Source organism: Uranotaenia lowii, chromosome 2 (assembly GCF_029784155.1).
Source record: "Uranotaenia lowii strain MFRU-FL chromosome 2, ASM2978415v1, whole genome shotgun sequence".
Classification (NCBI taxonomy): domain Eukaryota; kingdom Metazoa; phylum Arthropoda; class Insecta; order Diptera; family Culicidae; genus Uranotaenia; species Uranotaenia lowii.
In genome coordinates, this window is record NC_073692.1 from 291,664,811 (window position 1) to 291,689,989 (window position 25,179).

Below are 25,179 nucleotides of genomic sequence, written 5' to 3' on the forward strand. Positions count from 1 at the left end.
ATATGGTTTTTGGTCCAATAATTGAGTCCCCAGCTGTTTTTGGGTCTCCCACTGGGACTTTCCTGAGTTTTTTCTCGATCCTGCCAAAAAATTATGTCAGAGAGTTTCAATTTTATCAATTTTCATTTATGCATTCAAAAGTTATCAACTAATCAGCGTGTTGCAATTTTTTTTTTAAATACACTCCTTAGGCTTATGGGCTATTATAAAAACTTCTTTAAAGCTTCTTATTCTCAAAACTATTCTATCGTCTCCTGCAAAAATCAATGTCTTTTGTAGCCTGTATATAAACCCACATAAAATACACTTTTAAGTTCTTAATTAAGAGTTTTTTGAAGAACCTCTCCTCTTAAAGTGTTAAGAGGTTATTTAAATTCTGAAAAAAAAATCATTTTAATGGTCCTGTCTTTTCAAAAATTTACTAGGAATCCTTATTCCAATGTCACATAGCCAATTTAACGATATTTAAAAATCATGATAGGTCCAGTGAAGATTTCGACAGAGGCTACCAAAAGATCCTCAAAATTATAATCGAATTTACTGTACAAAAACTTTCATGAAATCCCTCTAAAGTCTCTCAAAAACTAATTTTCAAATGTGCTCATGATAGTTCCTAAAAACTGAAAGTTTTTCTGAAAGTTAATCTGCAAAGATATGTGGAAAAACTCAAAAGCTTTCCTCTTGTTTTCAGCTTCTGTTTCGGCCTTTTTAAAAGTCCTAGCCTAGCCGTTTTGCAAAAAATACATTTCTGATATTTTTTCGACTTCTAGCGCAAACTACTGTTATGTTCTCTTTGATGAAATCCTTTAAGGTGGCTTCATAGAGCAAATTTTCACTTGTTCGAAACTAATACTTTATGAATAAATGATTTCGACTTGAAGAAGGTTTTCAGTTTCAACATGTAGTTATCAGTCACCGTGTCCTAACTAGAACCTAGTCTAAATCAGAGTGGCCTGCGAACCGGGAAAAAAACGGGAATTGAAAATTTAACCGGGAAACTTGAGAAAAAACCTGGAATCTCGAATCAAAATCAGGAAAATTCTGTATGAATTATTTTCCTCATATATAAATCTTTTGAATTATAAGGTTAATTTATTTCAACACGAATATTTTTTCTCCTAGAACTTTACATTTCAGAGTACACTTTACATTCCGTAAAGAAAATATGGAGGAAAATCGAGATTTTTTTTAATAAATCGGAATTTCTTTTCCCAGCAGCACTTACATTTTCAGTGTTCCAGTTTCAGTTCCAAAATATTTCCTGCGTATTTAAAAAAAATCGAAACCAGATTTTTTTTTTCGTAAACAAACTATTTCTTAGCTCACGGATATTGTGTGCGAATAGTAAAAAATGTGTTTTAAGTGAAAAAACCTTAAATGAATGTGAAGCTTAGATTTTTTTTTAAATCAGCTTTATTAGCGTTGTTTAATGTAGGCATTTCATACCTTGGTAAACACTTTTTTACGAATCTTTACGAATCTACGTTTAAACCTGAAAGCCAGGATGAAGAAAAAAAATTTAAAAAAAAAACAAAGTTTTGATAACATGGCATTCATATCTTGATAGTTGTTTTGTCCTGCTAAAATTTGAGATTGATATCTAATACCTTTCTTACAACTGGCCTAGTTTGACCGTAAAATCGAATGAATATGTTGCACAAATGAGGATGAAATTAAATTGACTAATTTTCGGCTATTTTAAATTGGGATTTCATAATCCCAATTTGTTCAACATATTTATTCGATTTTTCGGTCAGACTAGGCCAGTTGAAGTAAAGGTGTTACACGTCCACGTTTTTATATTAACCATACTTCAAGTTTTCATTTCATTAATAATATATTTACAATAAAAATTTCATTCAAATTAAAATTCTTTGATTTGTGTTATTTATAAATTTTGCGCTTTTACTGATAACCACATTCTTCATTAGAAAAGAAATGTGAAATCATATTTATTTAAAATTCATCAAAAAACATCCAAAATTTGAAAATTTCACCCTAAGCACCGTTTTGAAAATTTAGATTAAAATTTCAAACTGAAAGTTAAATATTTCAATACATTTTCTGGGTCGGACTGAAAGTTCTTAGATTTTTAATAAATATTGCAAAACCAGGATCCATCACCCAGAGCTCAGATTTTTTTTTTGAGTTAACAGAATTCCACCTGACAATAATCTTGAGCTAAATCAGAAGCTAGAATTGAAATTTGAAATTCAATAAAGAAGCAGAAAAAAATATACAAATTTTTCATTGGAACTTCAACTTGAAGTTTTCAGATCACATAACGTTTTATCCAAGTAATATTTTATCAAATCCAAACCAAGAAAATGAATTTTATAAAAAGCAAAGTTGTTGTCCAAGACTAAGAAGAAGGTGGCAATATTCAACGAGATTCCGCAGGATGCTAGAATTATTTTCTACTAAAATTATTTTCTTGAAGCTTTGCATTCCAATTTGTTAATATTTTATTTTCTGAAAAATATCTCAATAAACATTCATACACAAACATGTCTAATTCATTGGTTAAAAAAACGATGTACAAATTTATACATGTTATTTAAAATCGGTGAAATCATGAAATCAATATTACGGAAAAACCGGAAAAACGGGAAATTGAAAATGAAAACTTGCTGGCCACCTTGCTAGATATATTTATCTTGAACTAATTAAATATGCAACATTTAAGTTTGCCAAATTCGGCATTGGTTGTACCCTTCATTTGAAGGTTCCTTCAAAGCATTCTAAAAAGTGCCTTTAAAGGATTGTATGAAAGCCTTATAGTAGCTAATGGTAGCTCTTATGAGGTTCTGAAAACGAAAATCCCTTCTTAATTCCTATAAAGCTCTACTGAGTACATTATGAATACCATTAATATATACCTTTATAACACTTAAATATTTCTTTAAATGTTTTTTTTACTTATTGGGGTACAGAAACCCCCATAAAATTCCCTAAAGCATTAGAGTATGAGCTCTTATATTATAAAAGCTTAAAGATTCTTTCTAAGGACGTAAACAAGTGGAATCAATATTCCTCTAAACTTGTAAAAGCGAATAAAAACAACACTCTAAAGTTATCGAACAGCAGATTTGATGAATGCTTTATAGAGCTTTTGAACACTTTTCAAGTACTTATGTATGTAGTATTTCTAAAACCCGACAGTAATTTTCTTTAAAATGCATAACGAAATCTCGCTTAAAATCAATTAATGAAGTTTTGTTTTTAATGCTTAAAACTTATCAGGAAGTCGCGAAAAAGTTGTTCAACTTTTTCTTTTTCATACAACAAAAACTGTGATGATGGCTCCAGAGAGTAATGTTCCATTTCGAAATAAACCACAATAAATCAAGATTATTTACGAGATATTCCTAAATCCAAAGAAAGAATTCAAATCGTAAAACGTTCTACTCACCAATCCGTCCGCGCCATTCACCTCGATCGCCGTCTTGAGCCGCTGGGTCAGCTGCTCGATCAGCGATTCGTAGCGGCCGTTCAGCCCGTCGAGCCGCCTCGAGTACACTTCCGTGGCGCCTGGGTCCACGTCCGGTGGCCGCAAATCTTGCCGCGGCGGCGAAAAGCTAGGCCTTATCTCGACCAGCCAGTCGATGTAGTGCAGGCACTTGCCATCGTAGATCTGATCGATGGCCGGGGTGTTTTTTTCGAATGTCGGTGGAGGATTTTTTCGGTTTTTTTTTTCGGTTTCGGTTGAGGTTGGTTTTTTGAAGCGTATTCCAGTTGTGGTTAGTTTCAGCGGTGGTTTGTTCCAATTTTATTGGATGTGGTTGGCAGGTGTGTTAGATAGCACATTTGATCGGAGGATCGGAGGTTGATTTGGAGTTGTTGGATTTGTTTGTAGGTGCAAGTGTTTGTTTTGTGTAGGGTTTTTTGGGTGTGAGTGTGAACATATGAGTTATTATATCAATTAGTAAAAGTTCTTCTAAACTTAGCGACGATTTCTTAAAATTCTAATCAAAATGTGAGATCGAATGTTAATTATGAACTCTACTCATCACTTCATGTCCTCACGATACGCCAGGGTAGGTATTCAAAAGGACGTTGTTAGGATTATTATTGTTTATGGAATCCTCTTTAAACGTCCGTTTGAACACAAAATCCAGCATGTTTATAATATTACTCCGTTAGATTAAAGACAATTTGAAATGTGCTTAGTTCAATTTGACTTTTATGAGTGCAACTGGCCTTGAAATCATTCGATGTTGAGATCCAAATGACTAAATCAACGTTCTTAATTTTAAGCTGACACCGAATGACTACTCAGGCCCCTTTTTTGACGCCATAGTTTTAATCACAATTAACTTCTACTCAAATTTTGATTAGGAATAAGCGCTCAACAAATTAATGGTAAAAGCTAAAATCTCCCATCTTTGGAACCGGTTCAGTCGTATTGATTGAAAAACAAATTTAGCTCAAGCCAATTTTGCGCGCCCCAAGGGAAGACCAAAATTAAGACACCAACACCCACTACAACAGCGCGAATTGATCGTCTCTGCACACCCACACATATCGACTCAAGGTGAGGAGAACAATCCAAAACTGGTCATTATTGGAAGCGTTTATGAAAGCGGCAAATGTTCGATTGATTGTTTTTTTTTCAATTCAGGGGAAACCATAACCTCAAACATTCGTGGATATCTTAAAATTTTGTGAACTCATTCAGAATCAACCGGAAGCACACACGCACACACATAAAAAAATCGCAAAAAACACTTATACAGAAGAAGAAAAGATCCGCAAGCAATTTGACGCACACACACATAGGAAATCGACCGACTCGCTCGTACACACACAAGCAAACAGACACAGGACACAATAGGACCTAAATTTATTTTTTAACCAATAGCGCGTCCTTGGAGAAAATGGCACAAGAGAGCGACCCCAGAATTGCAATCGAAAAATCATCATTTCGCGTATTTATGAGCGCCCATTTTTTCTCTGCTGAAGTTCTCAAACACCCAAACCGATAAAGTTTGTGGTGTTTTGGTTTTGAGACCCTCGAAACACATCTACGTACCTTAGCTTCACGGATCAGCCGGCCACCGGTGAGATTGACCTGCTCGACCTTTGGCGCCCGTTCCAGGGTTTCGCCCAGCATGGTCTATCATTTCAAACGGTTTTATAAAAAGGGTATTCATTTGACAGAAAAAAAGAATATTTTGGTGTTTCGATTGGCGAAATCCCATCCCGAGTGGTGTAGAGTTGTAGTGGTAGATATGTTGTTCGTTGATGTTGATGTGGATCCGTTGTGGTAGTTTGTTTGTGTTGGGTGGTTGTAGGATTGTGTTTTTGATTTTTATTTATTCATATAGTTTTGGTTGTGTAGAAATGTAGTTTTTGGTGGTTGGTGGTGGTTGTGGTTGGTTGCAGGATGATAGGTTTTGTTTGCAATGCAATAAAGGAGGAAGAGAACAAATTGAATTGATTAGTAAATTGTACTAGAACTACGCTTTGGAATGATTTAATACGGTTAAACTACTAAACTACGGAGTGTCTTCTAACGAAAATTATCCTGAACCGAAGTTAGAAACTGTAGTGTCTGAAGTGGTTGCAAATACTTAATCTAAGGAGTTTGTCTAGCTTGAATGTTCATGCGTTGTCAGTACTTTTAGTCTAAAATTCTTTAGTAACGTTCCGTCCTAGCTTTAAAATGCAATACATTTGCAGGACATTTAACAGGCCCGCGAAGGTCAGCAGACTTGATCTGCTTACTGAACGGAAAGGTTCCGCAGGGTAGCATTCTCGGTTCACTCATTTTTATATTGTTTGCAAACATTTGGTAAAGGTTTATTGGCTCTCTACATTGTTCTAAAAGTCGCTGAAGGTTGATGTAGCACGCTAGTTTGATACAAACGTTTACGCTCTGATGGAAAGACTCATTATTTACTTAAGTCGATCCAGTCAAAAAACAAAGAAGAAGTTCAACGGCAGATTACTTTTTGAGGAAGAGAGTGATTGCGTTATGACAACCATTACGGAGGCTTGGATGCCTCATTGACAACCTCTTGATAGGCTTGTCATTAGTATTTGTCTATTGCCGAAATTATTCGTTTGATATGTCCCATGAAATTAGCTATGGGACCTCCCAGACCGGCATTTGCAGTATGAACATCAGGTTATCTTCAGAATGGGGATAGGCTTAATAGCGGCACGTTATCCAAACATACGGAAAAAGTTATCTTGATAACCGCTCCGATGCTAAACCAAAAATCGTCAATACTTCAGCAATACCTCTCTTCATATTCGATTGCCAACATTTATCAGCTTTGCATCACTCTTTAACGTATTGACGACTATGGCAACATAAAATGGTACCTACATTCTTTACATTTGGGACAGTTAGGGCTTGCGATCTCCCTATGATTGAGGACATCTAGGGCTTGCAATCTCTCCTTTGCTACTTCACCCAAAAAGATGTACTAAATCTATGACAACTCTTCAAGATTTACATAGGTCACCTTTGTACTCTGAGGGTTAAGTGTTTAAGCGGGGTCATTGAACTTGTTCAACTGAAGCCCTATCGTAGGACTTTAAAGAGCAACAACTGGAAACCCGAGAGTGCTAAATTGATCGTTTCATAGGTTCCAATGAAGGCAATAGTGTCGACGGATGCAGAAGGTTTTGTGATAGTCAAGGTTAACGGGATCTTCTTCGGTAGTTATGTATGGTTGATAACTAGTGAGGTAGCTGGGCTCATAAATCCCGGAGGATAAAGTTTACTTTAGAAACTATAGTAAGGGTTGAAGTAGACTCAGCGAGTATAGGCACTACCAGAACCGTCCTCAGAGAAGGCTGTGAATCCCTTATAGACGTAACATCCCTTACTCAAGGTTTTAGACTTTTTCATGGGGTTCGAGTACGCAAGTATGTGGTAAGAAGCCTCCGCAGTGAAATAAAAATAAATGAGAAGGCACGCTTTAGAAAACTTTGTTAGGATTCCAACGACTGCCCGTGGGGCGATGCCTATACGATATTCCTGATCAAAACAAAACTGTATCCAAACATGTCTACGCAGATAACCAATGTTACAAGCTGATCACTAGTTTCATAAAAGTGCGAGAGAGTTATGCGGCATAAACAAGTCACTGGAAAAAGCCTATACAGCGGTCCGAACGTAGCAATGAAGCCCACAATCGTAGAATCCCCTGAAATGCTACGGTCGACGTTGCAAGTGATCTTCCTTATAAAGCCGAGAAAGCCATCAGGAAACCAAAAGGCTCTGTCATAAGGATAGAGGCTGTCAGGCGTCAGGTTGAACAGAAGGAGAGAGGACATTTATGCGTGTTTGTCCCCCCTGGAAGTAGAGATACCTTTAACAGTGTCAGTTGAACTTATGAGGAATCCCGGCATATTTTTGGTGGAAAGGTTTAAGACTATCAAGGGAACAAAGACAATGGAAGTTGTTTAGTGCTCCAAAATGGCCGACACTCTGCCCAGGATCTAAGGTACGATGAAATACTGACATAAAAGCCTGTCAACTTATACCACTGATGAACCATCAGTCTGACCGTGTGACCTCGACTTCAAACTGGATTCTTTTGCGCAGGAGATATTCGGGAGCATTGCATGAATCGACCCTCCGTACCCATGAGTGATAAGGGAGGGAATGAACGCTACCAGATGCATCGAGACCTGTAGGTTCTAGGAAATCACTTTTGTGCGTGTCTAGTCAGAACAAATTGAGGAAAACCCTAGTCGTTTGACTGGGGTGTGGAAGTCCTGGGATCGATACCTGTTGAACTTACGGTTTCCGGATCCTCCAAAGGAAAACGTATCCCGGCAGCAGAGGATTTTGCTGCACCGTCGACGAACTACAACACATTGTTTTGGTTCTCTGTTTGTTTTAGTCAATTCGTCTATTGAGAACAATAATGATTGATCATTGATGATTGCTGATGACAGTTGATGATGATGTACACGGTACAAATGTTCACATCATCACACTGTAGACCAAACCTACTCAAACTGTGGTTAACAGTAACACTGAAGTGTTGGCAGATAAGAATGAGTAGATTTATCGGATTTCTCATTCAAAAATGAGTACTTTCACGGATAGGAAATTTGTTGAGTGAAGAGTGCGACAATGGCAATCGCTAATAAATTGTGTAGTGATGTAATCACTAGACTGAAGAAACATGAATAAAGATATTCCACCACTGAAACCTGCGTTTTCAATTGACTGAAACCTAACAATATCAATTGAAGCCTCTTTAATTGGGCCGCTTCAATACCAATTGAAGAAGTTCTGTTGCCAAAATTCTAGAGATATGCACTTCTAGTTACCAGACGACTGATGAGTACTGGAGTCAAAGAAGCGAGTTGATGATGATTCTGCACAAGTAGCTTGTCGAAATGCTATCAATAAACAGCTTTAGAGCTACTCTGCTCTAAATCTGGGTGAGCTATTTTTGGCGAAATTCACACCTATTTTAGTGCTCATGGGTTATTATGGCTACATGAGGTTTGGGTGAAGTCTGTGTGGTTTTTGTACTGGGACAGTATGAAATGACCAAATCAGCGGGCCACAAACATCCCTCAGGAAAGATGACAGGGGAATAGATATTTTCTAAAGCCTGTTGAGCCAGGACTGTTGGAGGAAACTTTGACGTGAACTTTGCCGAAAACCAAGAACTTAATGGAGCTCCACTGTTAAAAAATTTAATTTTTTTTCTGGGATATTGGATTGAAAAACCTTTTTTTTTTTGAATATGTAAGACGAAAATTAAACGTCACACTGTAATTGTTAAATATGTAATCAGTCTTTGTCTAGATTTATTTATTTATTTTTAATGTATTCCATCTACCAAAGATCTGTGGTCGTGTGAACCAAATAAACTTTGTGTGTTCTAGAACAATGCTGTTAGTCATGTTTCTACTTTCGGTTTTTTGTTATTTTAACAATTTCATCCGTAAACCATTGTGTTCTTTGGATGGGAAAGGATGTCTACTCTAAAATGTCTGTTTCAGTTAGGTTTTATTATTTTCTTTTGCGGAACCTAAACCTGGGGTGTTTGATCTTGTTTGCAACTGTGTCTGTGTTTTTGTGTAGTTGTGGTCAAATTTCTTACAATCGAATGCTATTCTTTGGTTGAAGAGACCTATATGTATACTTTATCATCATCGTCATCATCATTAGTTTTATCATTTTCAAAAAGAAAATTCCGGAATATGGAAACCTGGTTATCTCTGTCTTCACACGCATAAAAAACTTATCAAAAGAGCTGAAAACGCTGATATTCGAAAAGAAAAACGGGATTAAGAAACTGGTTCTACTTACATCCAGTTCCCGGGCAGACGTGGCAGTTGGCAACGCTTGCAGCTTTTCGGTCTGTTTCTCGACCCAGGTCTCTTCTACGACGATGCTCGTTTGGAGGTTCTTCATCAACCCGATGGCAGTTTCAACGCTTCGTAGCCTGGTGGAATACGTCAAAACAATTAATTAATACTTCTAAGATTTTGAACGAAGATAATCCTTACCGTTCAGCCAATTGTGCGCAAATGTTGTTCCAGCGTGAGTTCAACCGCTCAACGTTGGCGTGTAGCCGCTTAAGATCTCCGAGGACCTTAGTGGGTACACCCATTCGACCCAGCTGATCAGCGGAATCGTTCATCTTATCCATTTCCGGTTGCTGGGCCGAAATGGTTTCCTGGATTGTGGTAAGCTTCTTAAACACCTCGTACAGTCCCTCCTGGCTGGAGGGGAGTTCCAGTTGTCGGGACAGCTTGCCCTCCAGATCCGAAATGACCTGCTCGTTGTCCTCCAGACCAGCTAGGGCACCCTCGAGCAGCTTCAATCGATCACCGTGCAGGCTGGCCTGGGTGTTCAATTCCTTCCACAGTTCCAGCAGGTTGTCCAGGCTCTTCTTCAGGGCCGGAGTCTTCAGGGTAATAGTACGGAATGTTTCCTGCAGATGTCTTAGGTCTGGTTCTAATAGACCAAGGCGACGCTTGTAGTCATTGAGGATTTGGACCGAATGTTCGAGTGAGTCCAAATCGCGGGGCATCGGTGACAGGATGATGTGATCCAGTTCGCGTGCCATCTCCTCCAGTCGGGTTTTCAGGGAGATGCATTGCTCGGTGAAGATTCGGCTCGCTTGTTTGCTCTCCTCTGTGAGGTGGGAAAAAAATGTTCAATGGTATTAGAGGGGATATTCAAAGGTTGCTTCTTGACGCTGGACGAGACTTATATCAAGGCATGTATAACGCTTGAGAAGAAGTTTTATGTAGTTACAGAACGAATATTGGGGAATAAATTAGCCGTACGTTTTTAAGTGAATTCATTTTTTTTTAATTGAAGTTGACTATTAGGGTCTTAGTCATCTGATTTTTATTAATAAAATTTTCAGAAAAGCTCTTCGGTTTTAATGTCGAACACAGTAAAATAATGATTTCACAGTTTTAAACAGGTCATCCCCATCTCCAACATTAACCAAACTAAATAAATTTGCGTACAAACCTCGAAACGATTTAAATCGAAATACACCCTTCATTTTGTTTTCACACAAATAAATTCACTTTTAAGTACAAAACTCAGTTAAAAGAAAACTATTTGCCTGCGATGCTAGATGCTTTCTTGCCGAAGATCAACGCTGGACTGAACGAGCTCGGGAGTAAAATCGTCCACAAAACCTTCAACGCCCACGCGTCTAATTTGTCCACTTGGTCAACGCGAAGACCTGCGTTCCCAAAACGCCAAATGGCCACATACTATTCTTGACCTTCCAATCGGGGTAATCATCGGAGAACAAATCAAATCCCGATATGGTAACAGCTCAATTATCTAATTGAATTTGATCTGCACACACGAGCATCGGGTTTTATGCTGTCCGAATTTAATTGACAACTTTACGGTCTCCTCCAACTAATCAAGCTGCTCCAAATGGGACAATTTTATTTCACCAGAATTCATTCATAAGTCGTAAAAACCTACCTTCGGCTCTGGCACGTTTCTCGAATTCATCAAACAGTCGGTTGACTTCGTCCATCTCCCGTCTTAGCCGGCGCAGCTGTGGATCGGCCGGATCGCCCTCGGCCAACAGTTTGTCGGCATCGTCGTTGAGAGCGCGCCGGATGGCCGTTCTCTGTTCAGCACCCATCGCCAGGAACTGCTCGAAGTCCCATCCTTTGACCACCTTGATAGTGGCGAAGATCATGTTCTGCCTCAATCGCAGCTGTTTCTTCTGCCAGAGGGCAACGGAACGATCGAAAAGACGCTTCAATCGATCTGCAGCTTCGATAGCTTCCTGGTCCGGAGGAGGAAGCAGCAGACACACTCCATGGACGGATCCTTCGACTCCTTTGGCAGTCTTCACTCGCCACTTCACCCGACCGGAAGTATCCAACAGGGTACACGATTCGTTCTTCTCGAGCGAAATGTTGCCCTGTTTGTAGGAGCAGATTGTCTGCACGGTACACTGCCGGTTGACCGGCTGTTTACGCTGCTTCAAAGGCACAATTGTCGTAGCTTGGTGCTGCAAGTGAGCAACCGTTTCGCCGAAGGCGTTCAGCTCCTCCCGAATGTCCTGCATTCCGCGGAGCAGCCCTTCGCCCTGGTCCAACGTGAACTCAGACTGGCTGTATTTCGAGTTCAGGATATCGTCCCGTTTGACCAGCCAATTTTCTGCCTCCCGGATCTCGTCGAAGAACGAATGATAATCGGTGGCGTGCTTCAGGTGCACCTCAAGGCACAGCGTCAGCTGTAACAGCCAGGACCACTGGGATTGCAGCGCCTGCAGATGACCCTCGATACACTTGGAGGCCGGATGTTGTTGGACTAGAAGGGCCTCGCCGCGATCCAGGATGGTGGCGAAATGCATCTCCCGCTTCTCCAGCTCGGACATCAGATTCTGCGGAGGGGAAACGGGTCATTAGATTTTTTTGGGTTGCTAAGGACATAAACATAGGGTTGCATGCAGTGATTCTATAGTAGCTACGAAGATAACAGAAATACACACACGAGGACATGAGAGCCCAGAAATAGACTCGAAATGAAGATTGAAATAACGATTCAATTCGGATGAAGACTCATGGATAAAAAAACGATAGAGAACACAGGACCACAACTGACAAACAATTCAACCTCGTGTAAGTACTTACTTCATCGCCATTTCCGTACGAGCGCTTGTAAGAAGACTAAAGGTTAGCAAAGGGTGTTTGTGTGTGTGCAATTTCACAATTAGTCACGGAGAAGGGTAGGTAGTTGGTACACGGAACGAAAATTAAAAAGAAGGATATTTTTGAAACCAAAAATGTAATAAGCTTCATTCAGCTAGTTGAAGTTTAGTTAACATCTCTGAAAACATACCTCATAGTAGCGATGTACGGCGGACAGATCCAGGTTCTTGTCCGCCCAGTCTCGGCTCACTTCGATCTGTTCCCGATCGTTCAGCCAGCTGAGTTCCGAAGTGGCCGCCGAGAGGAAATCTGCAAGGGCGTCCAGATCGGACAGCCGCTTGGTCGAAGTGCTCAGCAGCTCGGCGTACGTTTTCTGCAGCTGGCTAAGCTTCTGCTGGTACAGATGCAGCTCGTCCCCGGTGAAGTTGGACTGGTGCCGTTCACACTGGATGATCTTCGAGTGGAACTGGTCGATGACTTTGTGCTCGTGCTGGTGCCGCTCCAGTTCCACCTTGGCCGCCGGAAGGTCCGAACCGTAATCGGAGGTAAGCAATTGTTTCTATAAAAGATAAGTATCATCAGAATATGTTTCTCGTGTGACAAATCATAGAAATTAAATTACCAATTTTGTTTGGCACCACTCGGTGTACTCCTGCACGTCCCGGAAGTACGGATTGGTGCCGATTTGGCGCGTTTCCGTTACCACTCGGGTTTGCTTGGTGATGGTGGTTTCCTGCACCGGGTAGCTCAGACCGCTCAGCTTTTGTACTAGGCTAGTGTGGAATGTTGTTCGTAGCTGGGACCATCGCTGGTGCAGTTTAATTACTCTGGAAAGAGAGGTTGGAAAATTAGATATGAGTGAAATGTTCCAGAGGTATATCGAATAAGTGGAATACACTGATCGGGGATTTTAACGTCCAGGTCGGCCAGGAGCAGGAATTCAAACCGACAATTGGAAGGTTCAGTGCGCATCAGCTGACCAACGAAAACGGCCTCAGACTTATAGATTTTGCCGCCTTGAAACGAACGGCCGTACGAAGTACCTTTTTCCAGCACTGCCTCTCACATAAGTACACCTGGAGATCATCTACCAAACGCGATCACAGATCGACCACGTTGTGATAGACAGACCATTATTTGGTGATGGTGAAGATGCGCCCATAACTCTGCGTAGTGAACAATATACGACGCGCCTCGGTTGAATATCGTACGATGGAGGCCACCTGAGATTGCAGCAGACTACGCCCAATCGCTGAAGTGGCGCTGCCGGCAGAGGGCGAGCTAGACGAAGCCCCTTAACACAGCCATCATCAGCGTTGCGGAGAACGTCATTGAGCATGTGGAACTAAATCGACGGAACGACTGGTTTGACGAGGAGTGTAGGAGGGTGATGAAAGCAAAGAATGCCGCGCGGGAGACAGTGGTTCGTAACGTGGAATATCACCGACAGCGGAAGAGGCAGTGAATCCGAATTTTCCATGAAATAAAGCGCCGCTTGGAAGAGAAGGAGCTCGAGGAGCTACATAAACTGCATCGTTTCCAGAGATAAGGATGGAAGCAACCTGACGGCCAATCGACGAGTTGGAGCCATTCCCAACGATGAGTGAAGTTAAGGAAGCCAGACAGGAGCTAACATATTCGTGGGAAATCATAAGGCCGGTTTCATGGACCGACGGTCTACGACGGACCAGATCTTCACACTACGACAAATTCTCCAAAAATGCCGTGAACACCAACTCCCTACGCACCATCGACTACAAAGCCGCATACGACTCGATCGACTGTGATGAGCTATGGAAAATCATGGACGGGAACGGCTTCCCCGGAAGGCTGACCAGAGGCAACGATGGATGGAACGCAGTGCTGGCGGGCGTCATGCCCATCTCGATTTTTTTTATAGAAGGATGTCTATTGTTACGACAATAAAGACACGCCCAACGTATGAGATCTCGCCAATAAGGACTCGATGTCCTACTGGCAGCAGCTGGAGGCAGCGAGAGGAAGTTGGACCCATCGTCTGATTTCGCACTTCGGGAGCTAGATCGGATAAAGACACGGTGAAGTGGACTTCCATATGACGCAATTCCCGATTGGTCATGATTGCTTCATAAAGTACCACTACCACTTTGGACATGAGGCTTCGCCATATTGCAGAGCTTGTGCTGTGGTGGTGAAGAAGAAACACGTGGTGTTGGTGTACGGATTCCAACACTTGGCATGTGGTCAACAATGGGTTCACCTGGATCATGACTGCCCTGCAGAGGAGCTGAAGTCAACGGCAGTTCATGTACACCGTTCGGATGACTCCATTGTCGGGGAGCATCTGAGTAGTGTGCGTCCGGATCCTTGATCGAAAGTACAAAGATAAGGCATCATCTTCTGCCTAGTGGAGGTCAAAAATGTAGGATACCTCATCGCCGGGGAGTATCCGAGTAGTGCCGCTTTCTACCGTAGAACTACCGTAGACTACGGGGGATATTGCGGGGATAAGACAATACCTTCCACGTAACAGATCTCGAAGGAAGAGGGTAAACCACTGTCGAAGGATAACCACGGGTAGATAGGTCCTCGATGCCGGGTGAGCTTCTCGAGTCGGTGTGGGATGTCGTCACTGTTGGGAAACATCCGAGCCGTAGTGTTCAAAGTCCCGAATGTGTGTCGTGACAGGCGTGAGTTCAGGACAAACTGTTCTCGATCTGGCACATGACGGACAGAAAAAGCCAACGGCCAAAAAATCATAGGGTTGCCAGCCAAACCACAAGAAGACCGGACAAAGGTCGGAGTAGACTGATCCCTTCAACGAGGGGCTGTCGAGTAGTGGGCGTCCGACGCAATCGATGCGGCGATGCGGGGATTAAACTTTACTTTCTTCGCAGTGGAAATCGTTGGGAAAGGGTTATTCAACGATCGGGGAATGTCAACGAGTAGAGTAGCTCTCGATGCCGGGAGAGTCATTCGAGTCGGTGTAGGATGACGTCTTCGTCGGGAATCATCCGAGTAGTTGCGTTAAGTCCCGCGTGTGTACTGTGACAGGCGCGAGTCTAGGACAAGCTGCTCTCGATCGGCACACGACGGGCATAACGGGTGGCGAATCTTGAATCCTGGGGATAAAAGGTCGGACTTCGAGTCGTTAGAGGAGAGGTCAGGCCTCGAGTCTTCAAGAGGAGAGGTTTGTGTGGTCAACGCCGAGTCTTTACGATAAGGAGTCGGATCTCGAGTCGCAAGAGGAGAGACAGACCTTTAATCAACAAGAGGAGGGGTATAAGTTTTGACCTGGAGTCATTACGAGGAGAGGTCAGATCTCGAGTCGCTAGAGGAGAGATCGGGCCTTGAATTGTGCAGAGGAGAGGTATGTGTACGTCAACCTCGAGCAGATGTGAGGAGTACGACTCTCGAGTCGTAAGAAGAGAGGTCAGGCCTCGAACCGCAAAGAGGAGAGGTTTATGTAGGAATCTCGAGTCATAGCGAGGAAATGTCAATTCTCAAGCCGTTAGAGGATAGTTCAGACTTCGAGTCTTAATACTACTAAGAGGTATTGCTGAAAGTGGCCTCATCTAGAGTATTGCAGCTGCCTATCTGTCTGCTTTTCAATCGTTCTCTTCACGAACGGAAGTTTCCTGCGGTATGGAAGACCGCCTCGATAACTCCGACACATAAATCCGGTTGTCGTAATTCCGTGGAAAATTACCGACGAATTTCAATCCTGTGTTGCATAGCCAAAGTCTTTGAGAGCATGGTTCACTCGGTGCTCTATAACGCCACTCGTCACTTGATCTCTGACTATCAACACGGATTCGTTAAGAAGCGATCCACAGTGTCAAACCTGATGTGTTACACCAACTTCCTATCAATCGAAATCGAGAAGCGTCGACAAGAGGATGCAGTCTACTTTGACTTCAGTAAGGCTTTCGACAAAGTTCCTCATCGACTTGCCATTGAAAAGCTGGTTCACATCACGTTCGCTTATTTTTGATTTGGCCTCAGGTGTCCCGCAAGGCAGTATCCTAGGCCCTTTGATATTTGTTCTTTTTGTTAACGACCTGGCTTTCCGTCTGAAATCCTGTAAGCTGCTATATTCTGATGATCTACAAAATAATCTCATCGGTTCTAGATTGCCACGTCAGATTGAAATCTGACATCGACGAGCTTCTCCTGTGGTGCTTCGAAAATGCGATGCAGTTGAACATAAAAAAATGCAAGTCCATAACTTTTAGTCGCCGTCAGTCCAATGTCTGCTTCGAGTATAGTATCAACGGTACCAGTATCGATCAAGTCAGCTCCATGAACGATATGGGCGTCATCGTTGATAAAAAACTAACGTTCAGCGACCATATCAGTGCCATTACAGCGAAGGCTTTATCTGTTCTTGGATTCGTGAGGCACAATTCACAATCTTTCCAGGATGTATACACTCTTAAAGCTGTGTACTGTTCCTTGGTGAGAAGTGTATTGGAGTACGCTGCTTGTTTGTGGGCTCCTTACCATACATCTTGGAGTTTTCGAATCGAAAAAGTGCAATGATCTTTCATTCGTTACTCTCTCAGGTCACTTCCGTGGAACGACCCCATCAATCTTCCGGATTATGAGAGTCGGTGCATGTTGATGAATTTAGAAACCCTCTCTTCCAGACGTGTAAAACTAAAACGGCTATACGTGTTTGATCTGGTTACCGGCAACGTGGATTATGCAGTTCTACTTAATGAACTACGCTCTCTTGCACCATCCAGACATCTGCGAGGAAGACAACTTTTAGCACTAGGCATGCACCGCACTACTTACGAACAGAATAATGTTCTATCCAGCTGTTTTCAGTGTTTTAATGTTGTGAACAATTTGTTTGAGTTTACTGTGTCCAAAACGATGTTTAAACATAAGAGTAAGAACCTTAGATATTAAGATCAGTCTGTAGGATATTTGAATCCAAGACGGTGTGTGAAATAAACAAAATAGGTATATCACGAGTCTTCTAATTGTACATATGGACTCAGGGTTGCAAACTGAACGCGGTGGCTCGCCGTGCCTTGGGAAACAATTCGGAAGAATTCCGCTTCATGATTCAACGCAGGGGTACTCCCGCCGTAAAAATGGACGCTCGGGACGTGAAACCAGTTGTCAACGAGGGTTTGTGGGTATCGCTAATATGAACTTGAGATCTCAGATCTATGCAATGTTGATGCAAAACGAGTTATTAACGCTGAACTAACCAACTTGTGAAGGATGTGAAGGATGAGGTACAAGAACTGGCATAAAGAGAAAGGAAAGGATAGACTTCCCCATAACATTACTGTTGGAGAACATTAGACACCTTCAAAACGGAAGCAGAAATAAACATCCTCGGAAGTTATCGACTCTTTGACCCGGATTATGCCCAACGACTACGAAACTCAAAGAGTAATAAGAGACGTATCCAGGCGAGTGTAGCTCTGTCGAAATTTCGACACCTAGGGGTGATCTAGACTTCGCCCTGGAGATAAAGCGATGCAGGGGCAAACTAGGCTTTGTTCATAGCGGGCCTTATTCCTATTGGCATCATTCTAGTGGCAGAAAGGTGTGTTACAAAGCAAAAGCAGTTCGAAAAGTTCGTGAAGCATAAACAAGTTCAATAGGGCGCATCGATCTACGCAAGATGGACGCATAGGCTGATCGGAAGTATGGAGAGATAAATTTCTACCTGAAGCAGCTCCTCTCGGGCCTCGACTAGTTTTAACATTTTCTGCATCGGTTCAAGCTTATCAGCTAGCCAAGCTGTCCGTAATACGTATAAACGGTAAAATTGCCACAGGTTTACGTAAAGACGAAGCTTACTTCTTCTTCTCAGCGTTCGAGGACGTTATTTTCGAAATGTTTAACGATGACACTGATTATTACTGATAACGAAGGAGCCAACACAACTCTGTTAGACAAGTTCGTTGAGAAATATTCTGTAATACAAGGAATAAACTTACTTTTTGTGTAGATCCCCAGCCTGCGGGTATCGGCCGTCCTTCAGGCTGAGGCAGTCGTCGTTCATCTCCTGGAAGGGCTGCTCCAGGTGCCGGATGTCACCCTCCAGCCCCTCGACGATGTTCTTCGCTTCGACCGGGTGTAGCCGCTCGATGCGGTGGGTTTCCTCTGAGATTCGTGTTTCGATTTTGGTGATGATTGTTTCGGTGTGTTTGTACTCTCGTTGTACCTTGTCGGCCAGTTTCTGTAATCGTTCTAGCCGCTGAACTTCCTGCTGCAGGATCATGTCCCGATCCGCCAGTGCGGACATGAGCCGATGCCAGGCTTTTTCCAGCGACTCGGGTCGCAGTTCGGTTTCGACGTCCACCTCGCCGATGGAGTCGAAGTACTTTTCCAGCTCCTTGTAGATGGTAAAAAGTCGTTGTTTGTCGCGTTGACGCGGTGGCACTTCTTCGCTTCGGAATCGATTCAGATCGGACAGTAACCGTTTGAGTTCGATCAGGGTCGTTGGGAATGCTCGTTCCTGCAAGAGGGAGGTCTTCTCGCGGCACCAGTAGAGCAGCTGTTGGGCTAGCTCCCGGTACTCCTGTACCCTTCGCTGTGAGTCCATGTCGAAGAGCGGGTGCATTTGCGGGGGTTCCGGGAACACATCGTACAGGGAGCTCAAGTATGTGATCATCGATTTCTCGTCCGGCTCGTTGGTGTCAACGTCTGTAATGAGAAAGCAAAGATAAGAATCAAACAAGCGTTCTTTGTTCACACAATGAAGTGATTTTGCGGTCACGGTTTGAAATTTTCGTCAACGGGCGTAACGATTTGAAGTTAAAGTTTTCAAAACACCGGTTTGCAGGAATGAAACTGAGAGAATGAAAAATCAAGACGACCGTTTGTTTGATTTGATTCCGAAACAAACACGTTGCATGAATCATTTTAACGTTTCAGGAGGTGGGACGTCCCAATAATCATCACCTCTGGAAGCACGAGATGCTTCCAGCATTTAGAGTGGTTACGGTTCGTTACACTGGAAAGTTAATTTGTTTCGAGTCGAATTAAACAGTACAAGGCAACAACGATTGTTTTGTTTATTTAAGATCAACTGTGGCCTATCAAAGTGTTTTGCAATACACACATCTAAAAATGAGATTTTTAGAAACATTTATCTGAAATTTCAATATATTTGGATTACGAAACTTCATTAAAAAATATCAATAAGTTTCGCAAATTGAATTTTACAACGTCCTATGTACAATTTTGTGCCCCCAACACTGGATTCCACGCTTTATTGATTACCCATTAAATCCCACATCCCACTTAATTCAGCTAAACAAAACATAAAATCGATTGTAGTGTAGTGCTGTGGCAAAGTGCGAATCTGTCCAACCTAAACAACGATTTTTCTGAATTCAAAACCATAAAGCCACTGAGACGAAGGGAACGAATCGATTCTAAGACGCTGATAGAAAAATAAAAACAATTGAAAAAATATCTAGAATATTGAATTATTTCCTACATGGGACATGGGAGGCGACTTCACGGGTTATTAGGTATTCGCTTGTGTGGGTGGGTGGGTGTTAGGCAGATCGATGTCGTCGCACATGTAAACTTCGAATCAATAAATCTTTTCTTGGGAGTTTATTGATCAAATTGTGGGTGCGACTTGAGCGGAATTACTGCACCCCAATAAAGGTTACGCGTCAAAGCACACCGTCAGTTTATGTTCGATCAGTTTATGTTCGCGAAAATTGAATCTTCCATTGTGCGTTGGTGATGATTTGATTATCGATACTAAACACGCTTCGATTCAATTTGTTTAACGGCGCCGCCAACAAATTGGAAAAAGTTGAGCTCGTTGCGCATGAAAACTTGAGTATACTCAAATGTTGCATTTCTTTTGGGGATTTTTTTGGAGTTGTTATGCTCATATACGCATAGCTTTCTTATATGTCTGTTTTAGTATTTTTGTCTTATATTTGTTATCCTAAATAGTTCTGGGCTTACCAAATATGTACCTCTCGGTCACAATGAGCCAATTTTTAACGGTCGCCATTAAAAAGAGAAAAGTTACGCGTTAAAAAGCTACATGATTTCGGTGGGCGAGTTATCTTTCTTAATCGGGAAGCGTATCACCAACTATTCAATTACGATTATTTTTTTTATAATTTCTAAGTAGTAGTTGGCGCCTGCGTTCTTTTCTCGAATAGAAAAGGAAAATCAAACTTAACCGTTTCAATACTTTCGAGGAACTTATGTTGCTGTCGTTATAAGTGAATGAAATAAGAAATCATTATTGGTATTGATGTTTTGCATGTCAACTTTTCTCGGTGAATGGCGACCGTAAAAATGTTCTCATGATCTTCAACGTGACACATTTACCCATCGGTTTCCGTGGTTGCGCACTCCGGACAATAAGAGATCTGTATTTGAAACTGTTGCATTATTTACATTGCACTAGAGGTTTGACCCTGTGCGAAATAAATTTCAATCCAATCCATATTATAGAAGCCTGTTTTGTAGACTTGGGTTGTCCAGAAAGGTTTCTAGATAATTTTTGTCGGTTATGTCTTGAGACATTTGTGTAAATTCAAAAATATACTTAGTTTTCAAAAAAAAAAAGATGTTCCCAAAATCAATGTGACAATCCATTCAAATCCAGTGAGCTTTTATTTTTTATTGCACCAAAAAATTATCAAAGATTTAGCCTTTATTACTAGACATTATCAAATTCAAAACATTCCAGCCATGACAACGATTAGCGATTTTCAACAATTTACATAGAACTTGAAGTTTACACAAACACATACATGATCTCAATGAAACGTGATGTTTCCTCAAAGACATTCTTTTTACTTAATCCTAAGAGAACATCTTTCGATGATATGATGTTTAGAGGTTTAGAAAGCGAAACTTGTCCATGGATTGTGTTTTCCAAAAATAGATTAATTTATAAAGTAATTTTTATTTAATCGATTGCAACCCAAGTTCGCCATCTGATCCCTTTTAAAATAATGCATTCGCATGATTTTTGTTCTGGCTCAAACGAAAAAGATCATATATAACCTACGAATTGTCGTGAAACTCAAAAGAATTACGGTTCTAATATCTCAAGTAAAATGATATCAGTACCTTTACTTTTGTTACTACAAAAAGTTCAGTTTGATAAGTATTCAGCTCGATTGGCAAGCCACTGACAGTATATTCCAAACGGAATTAGTCAATTTATGGTCCCTGGTATTTGTGCAACAACATTGTCTATGAAAATTATGAAATTGAAAAATAAATAGTGAAGCGAGTATCTCGATTTTTACCATGCAACGATTGATCAAAGATGACTAAAATGCATCCTCAAACACAAGAGCAAAGCGCTATTTGATAACAGAACGAATGAAAGCACTACGACTCGAGCGCTAGGTGCGATTTCTGTTCAAATTAAAGAAGAAGAAGCTGATCGTCGTATTTTCAGTCAAGAAACTTGTTTTGATTAATAAGGTTAGAGTCATGGTGTAAAAGTTAATACTGACGTCTACTCAGTCTAAATAGAAATTTGGAAGAAACTCTGGTGAATCCGAAAATGTTGTTTTCCAACAAGATAGAGCTCATACCATGTCTCGAAACGGGCCCAAACCTGGCTGGAGGAAAGTATAAAGTTTTGGCGGAAGGATCTTTGGCCTCCGAGCAGTTCGGATTTGAACCCCTTCGACTATTTGATATGGGCTTATGTTCAAGTGAAGGCTTCCATCTCTGAGGCGTGGGCTTCAATGTCAGAGGCTTACATTGCAAAGGAATGCTCCGGATTCAGACCTTGCCTAGAGACAGAAGTTGAGGACGAAAGTGAATACATCAAGGGATTGTTTCTTAATATGTTTATCTATATGCCTGAATGCATAAACAGGTTTTTAAATAATGTAAACATCAAGAAAATGGCAGCTTTTCAAATCATGTAAACATCAGGAAAATGGAAAGCGATGATCGACCGAAGATTTTGAAGGATTTGTGTACAAATACTTTTACTTTTGAGAATCATAACTCAAAACTATTGTACTTAGACTTTTTTAATTTCACTTCCAGTTTATAGCATGGTTCTTCATAGGTCAATCAATAGAGGTGGCTTTTTTTTAACTTTCTAACGTAGTGTTACTCTTATAAATGATTTTTTTTTAAATTGTGTTGTTGTGATGTTTCCATTTCAAACTTCACATTTAAAAAAAATGTACGCACACGTTTACCTAGATATATATAGTCTCAGCGAAACTTCCAGATTTCTTGAAGCAATCTATCACTAAACACTAAACACTAACACAAATCTTACATACTTGGCTTAACTGTTTATTAACGATGTATTAATTCTTTCCAACCAAAGGCAGTCGATGTCAAAAATTTGTAAAAACATTTTGTAAAAAATATCTCGGAAAAGGTTGAAATAGGTAGGTAGATAGGGGAGATAAGGGCATAACGAGCACCCGGGGCGAACCTTGGCACCCCTTTTTTCTAAGGAAATACGTATTTCCTCAAATGAATTTTCACGAGGAAAAGTTTTTTTTAGTTCTTATAGTATTAATATTTTATCAAAAAAAAATCTCCTTATCATCTTTACAGAAACATTTTAGAAAAACAACTATGTAGGTTCTCAAGTGATATAAAATTTATAATTTTTGAGTACCGGAAAATATGCACTTATGATCGTTAAATCATCTTGATCTATGATGAACGCAATGCAACCTGATGTAAACATTGTCAATTTTCACCATCACCACTCCAGTCCTACAAACATACACAAGGATCGGTATTCCGGCATTTCTTCTTGCCACCCAAGGTTCCTTAAGGCGTATTTCAAAAATCTTTTTACTACCCTTTTAATCCTGTATTTATGAACGTTATAATACAGCAGTCACGTATTCAATAGTGATTCGGATAAGCCCAACATAAATAGAGACAATAGTGTAAGGATTGTCTGAGTTCTTCATCCAACTCGACTCCCAGATCTTTCACGGAGGATTTTCTAGCTATGGTACAGCTGTTCTCGAAACAATATTCGTGCACAATATTACTCACTTTCCGCGAGAAGGTTATCACATTACACTTTGAGGCATTGATTTTCAATCCGAAACTGCTGCAACACTCTGAAAACCTATGAAGCGCATTTTGTAGTGTCAAACAATCCTTTGGGTGTCGCACAAGGAGGAACAGTTTTAGATCATCTGCGTATATCAACACAAACACGTCATGCAGCACTTCGGGAAACTCGTTCATAACAGTGACCAAAAGAAGGGGTCCCAAGTGACTCCCTTGTGGTACGCCCTTGTTGACCGAGAATATCCTGGATCTCGCATTCCCTTTCTTCACAAATTGGACTCTTTCTTTCAGGTACGGTAATTTTAAAACGCGTTTTTACTCTAACTTGTTGATTCGGGGCGAACTGAGCACCATTGATCGGGGCACGATGAGCATTCTCTGCTAATTCCAATCGATGGAGTCACCTGAATTATAGAGCTACAACTAGACTATTTAACATCTGACGATTTAGCCTATTGGTAATGTGTCGAAGAGGTTTCGAAGATTCGAGATCGATTCCTGGTCGAGGCGATTTTTTTTTATTTATCATTCATGATCAATCATTTTCATTGTGGCATTATACGGCTAGTAGCATCATCCGCCAAACAAAGCATCAGAAACATAACGTATGAAAGTGTGTGAATTGTTGTATTCCACAAATAAACATACATTATTTTGTTATTGCTTTGTCTGATGGATCTTCGACTTACCGTTAAGTAAAAAAAAAGACACGAATGCCACAAGGATGGTAAAGTGTCATTGATAAAACCTTAAAAAAAGTTTAGTTAAAAATGCATCGATGGTTAATACCTCAACCAGGAATCGAACTCGAGTCATCTGATAACCTCTCCGGCACCTTACCAATCGGCCAAATCGTCAGATGAAACTAGTCAAGCTGTAGCTCTATAATTCAGTTAACTTTATCGAATTGAATTCGCTGCTAAAATATACGGCAGAAAACGCTCATCGTACCTCGATTAATGGTGCTTATATCTACTGTCTCAGGAGGGTTACCTCATTATGCCCCTATAGTGACTTATTTTCAGCTTCTGACAAAAAAAATTAAAATGCATTTTTAGACGTTCTTATCTACTTTTTCAAGCCCTGCCAGTTAGAAAATAGACTTTTTTAGTGCCTGAACACGCAACAATGTGTAAGTTACACATAGTATAGCTGCTTCCTTCGGTTAAATAAGCGTCCAATTTAAGGTGGCCATTATGCCCTTATCTCCCCTAAGAGGAAAAGTAGATCAATTTTTGAAAATACCATCAAGTCACCATCTATCGCCCAGTTAAGCGGTTTTTGAACTGTAAACATGTGTAATAAAAAAACTATGGCAGATTTTTATTCGCTGTCTTTTCCAATACATCTCAAAACTGCTCTACTATCAATACAAAATTTAGTGGAAAGCGAAAAATGAACGCTATTCAAAATAATTAACTAAACTTGGGGGAGTTCAACTGGCCCTATTACCACCCACTCGACTTTTTCCGTTACCGATACTGTTTTCTTAAGGAAAAACTATCGTAACAACACGGAACAGGTTCTTTTTAGTATTTTTCATGTAAGGAGCTATCAAAACCATATTTTGGATCTTGAGAGAACACATTTTGTGAAATTTTTCCCGTAAACTTTGTACAAATTTAACAAAGTGCATTGACTGACAAAATGATGATTCCCGGCAAACAGCCTCAAGTAACCGTTTACTTTCATCGATAAAACATCATTTTCTAACATAATCAAACTAAATGCTAATTAAAATTTACACATTTGACACAATATATGCGTTAAAAACAAAGAAATTATGAGTGACCGTTCATTAGGAACAAACACTTTTGTTTACATACCAATTACCGGCCAACACTAAACGCTTCAAAAAACAACAACTTTTGAAAAAATCGAAAATTTTCCAATGCAAATTTATTCTACGAAAATAAAACTATCGTTTCAAGTCGATTTTAGATCAGATATGTACTTTTTAGGAAACAAAAACCCTTTTTGCGTCAGGAGCACATGTATGCTCAGTTCGCTAACAGGCGTCGAATTTAATAATTTGAC

General features: G+C 40.7%; 1 protein-coding gene across 39 annotated transcripts in view; it reads right to left on the minus strand.

Annotated features, from left to right (window-relative positions):
• Nucleotides 1-25,179, minus strand: part of LOC129743398 (dystonin) — a 532,614-nt gene that overhangs the window by 101,402 nt on the left and 406,033 nt on the right. For 23 of the 39 annotated variants that reach the window (XM_055735430.1, XM_055735418.1, XM_055735431.1 and 20 more), the window contains 8 exons: nucleotides 18,075-18,783; nucleotides 12,752-12,956; nucleotides 12,320-12,688; nucleotides 10,946-11,861; nucleotides 9,493-10,123; nucleotides 9,293-9,428; nucleotides 5,033-5,116; nucleotides 3,413-3,634 (listed from right to left, as the gene is read on the minus strand). In XM_055735430.1, coding sequence (XP_055591405.1) covers nucleotides 3,413-3,634; nucleotides 5,033-5,116; nucleotides 9,293-9,428; nucleotides 9,493-10,123; nucleotides 10,946-11,861; nucleotides 12,320-12,688; nucleotides 12,752-12,956; nucleotides 18,075-18,783 — 3,272 coding nt within the window. Of the gene's footprint in view, nucleotides 1-3,412; nucleotides 3,635-5,032; nucleotides 5,117-9,292; nucleotides 9,429-9,492; nucleotides 10,124-10,945; nucleotides 11,862-12,111; nucleotides 12,136-12,319; nucleotides 12,689-12,751; nucleotides 12,957-18,074; nucleotides 18,784-25,179 lie in introns of all 39 variants that reach the window. The other 16 variants (XM_055735401.1, XM_055735400.1, XM_055735402.1 and 13 more) reach the window with 2 other exon arrangements.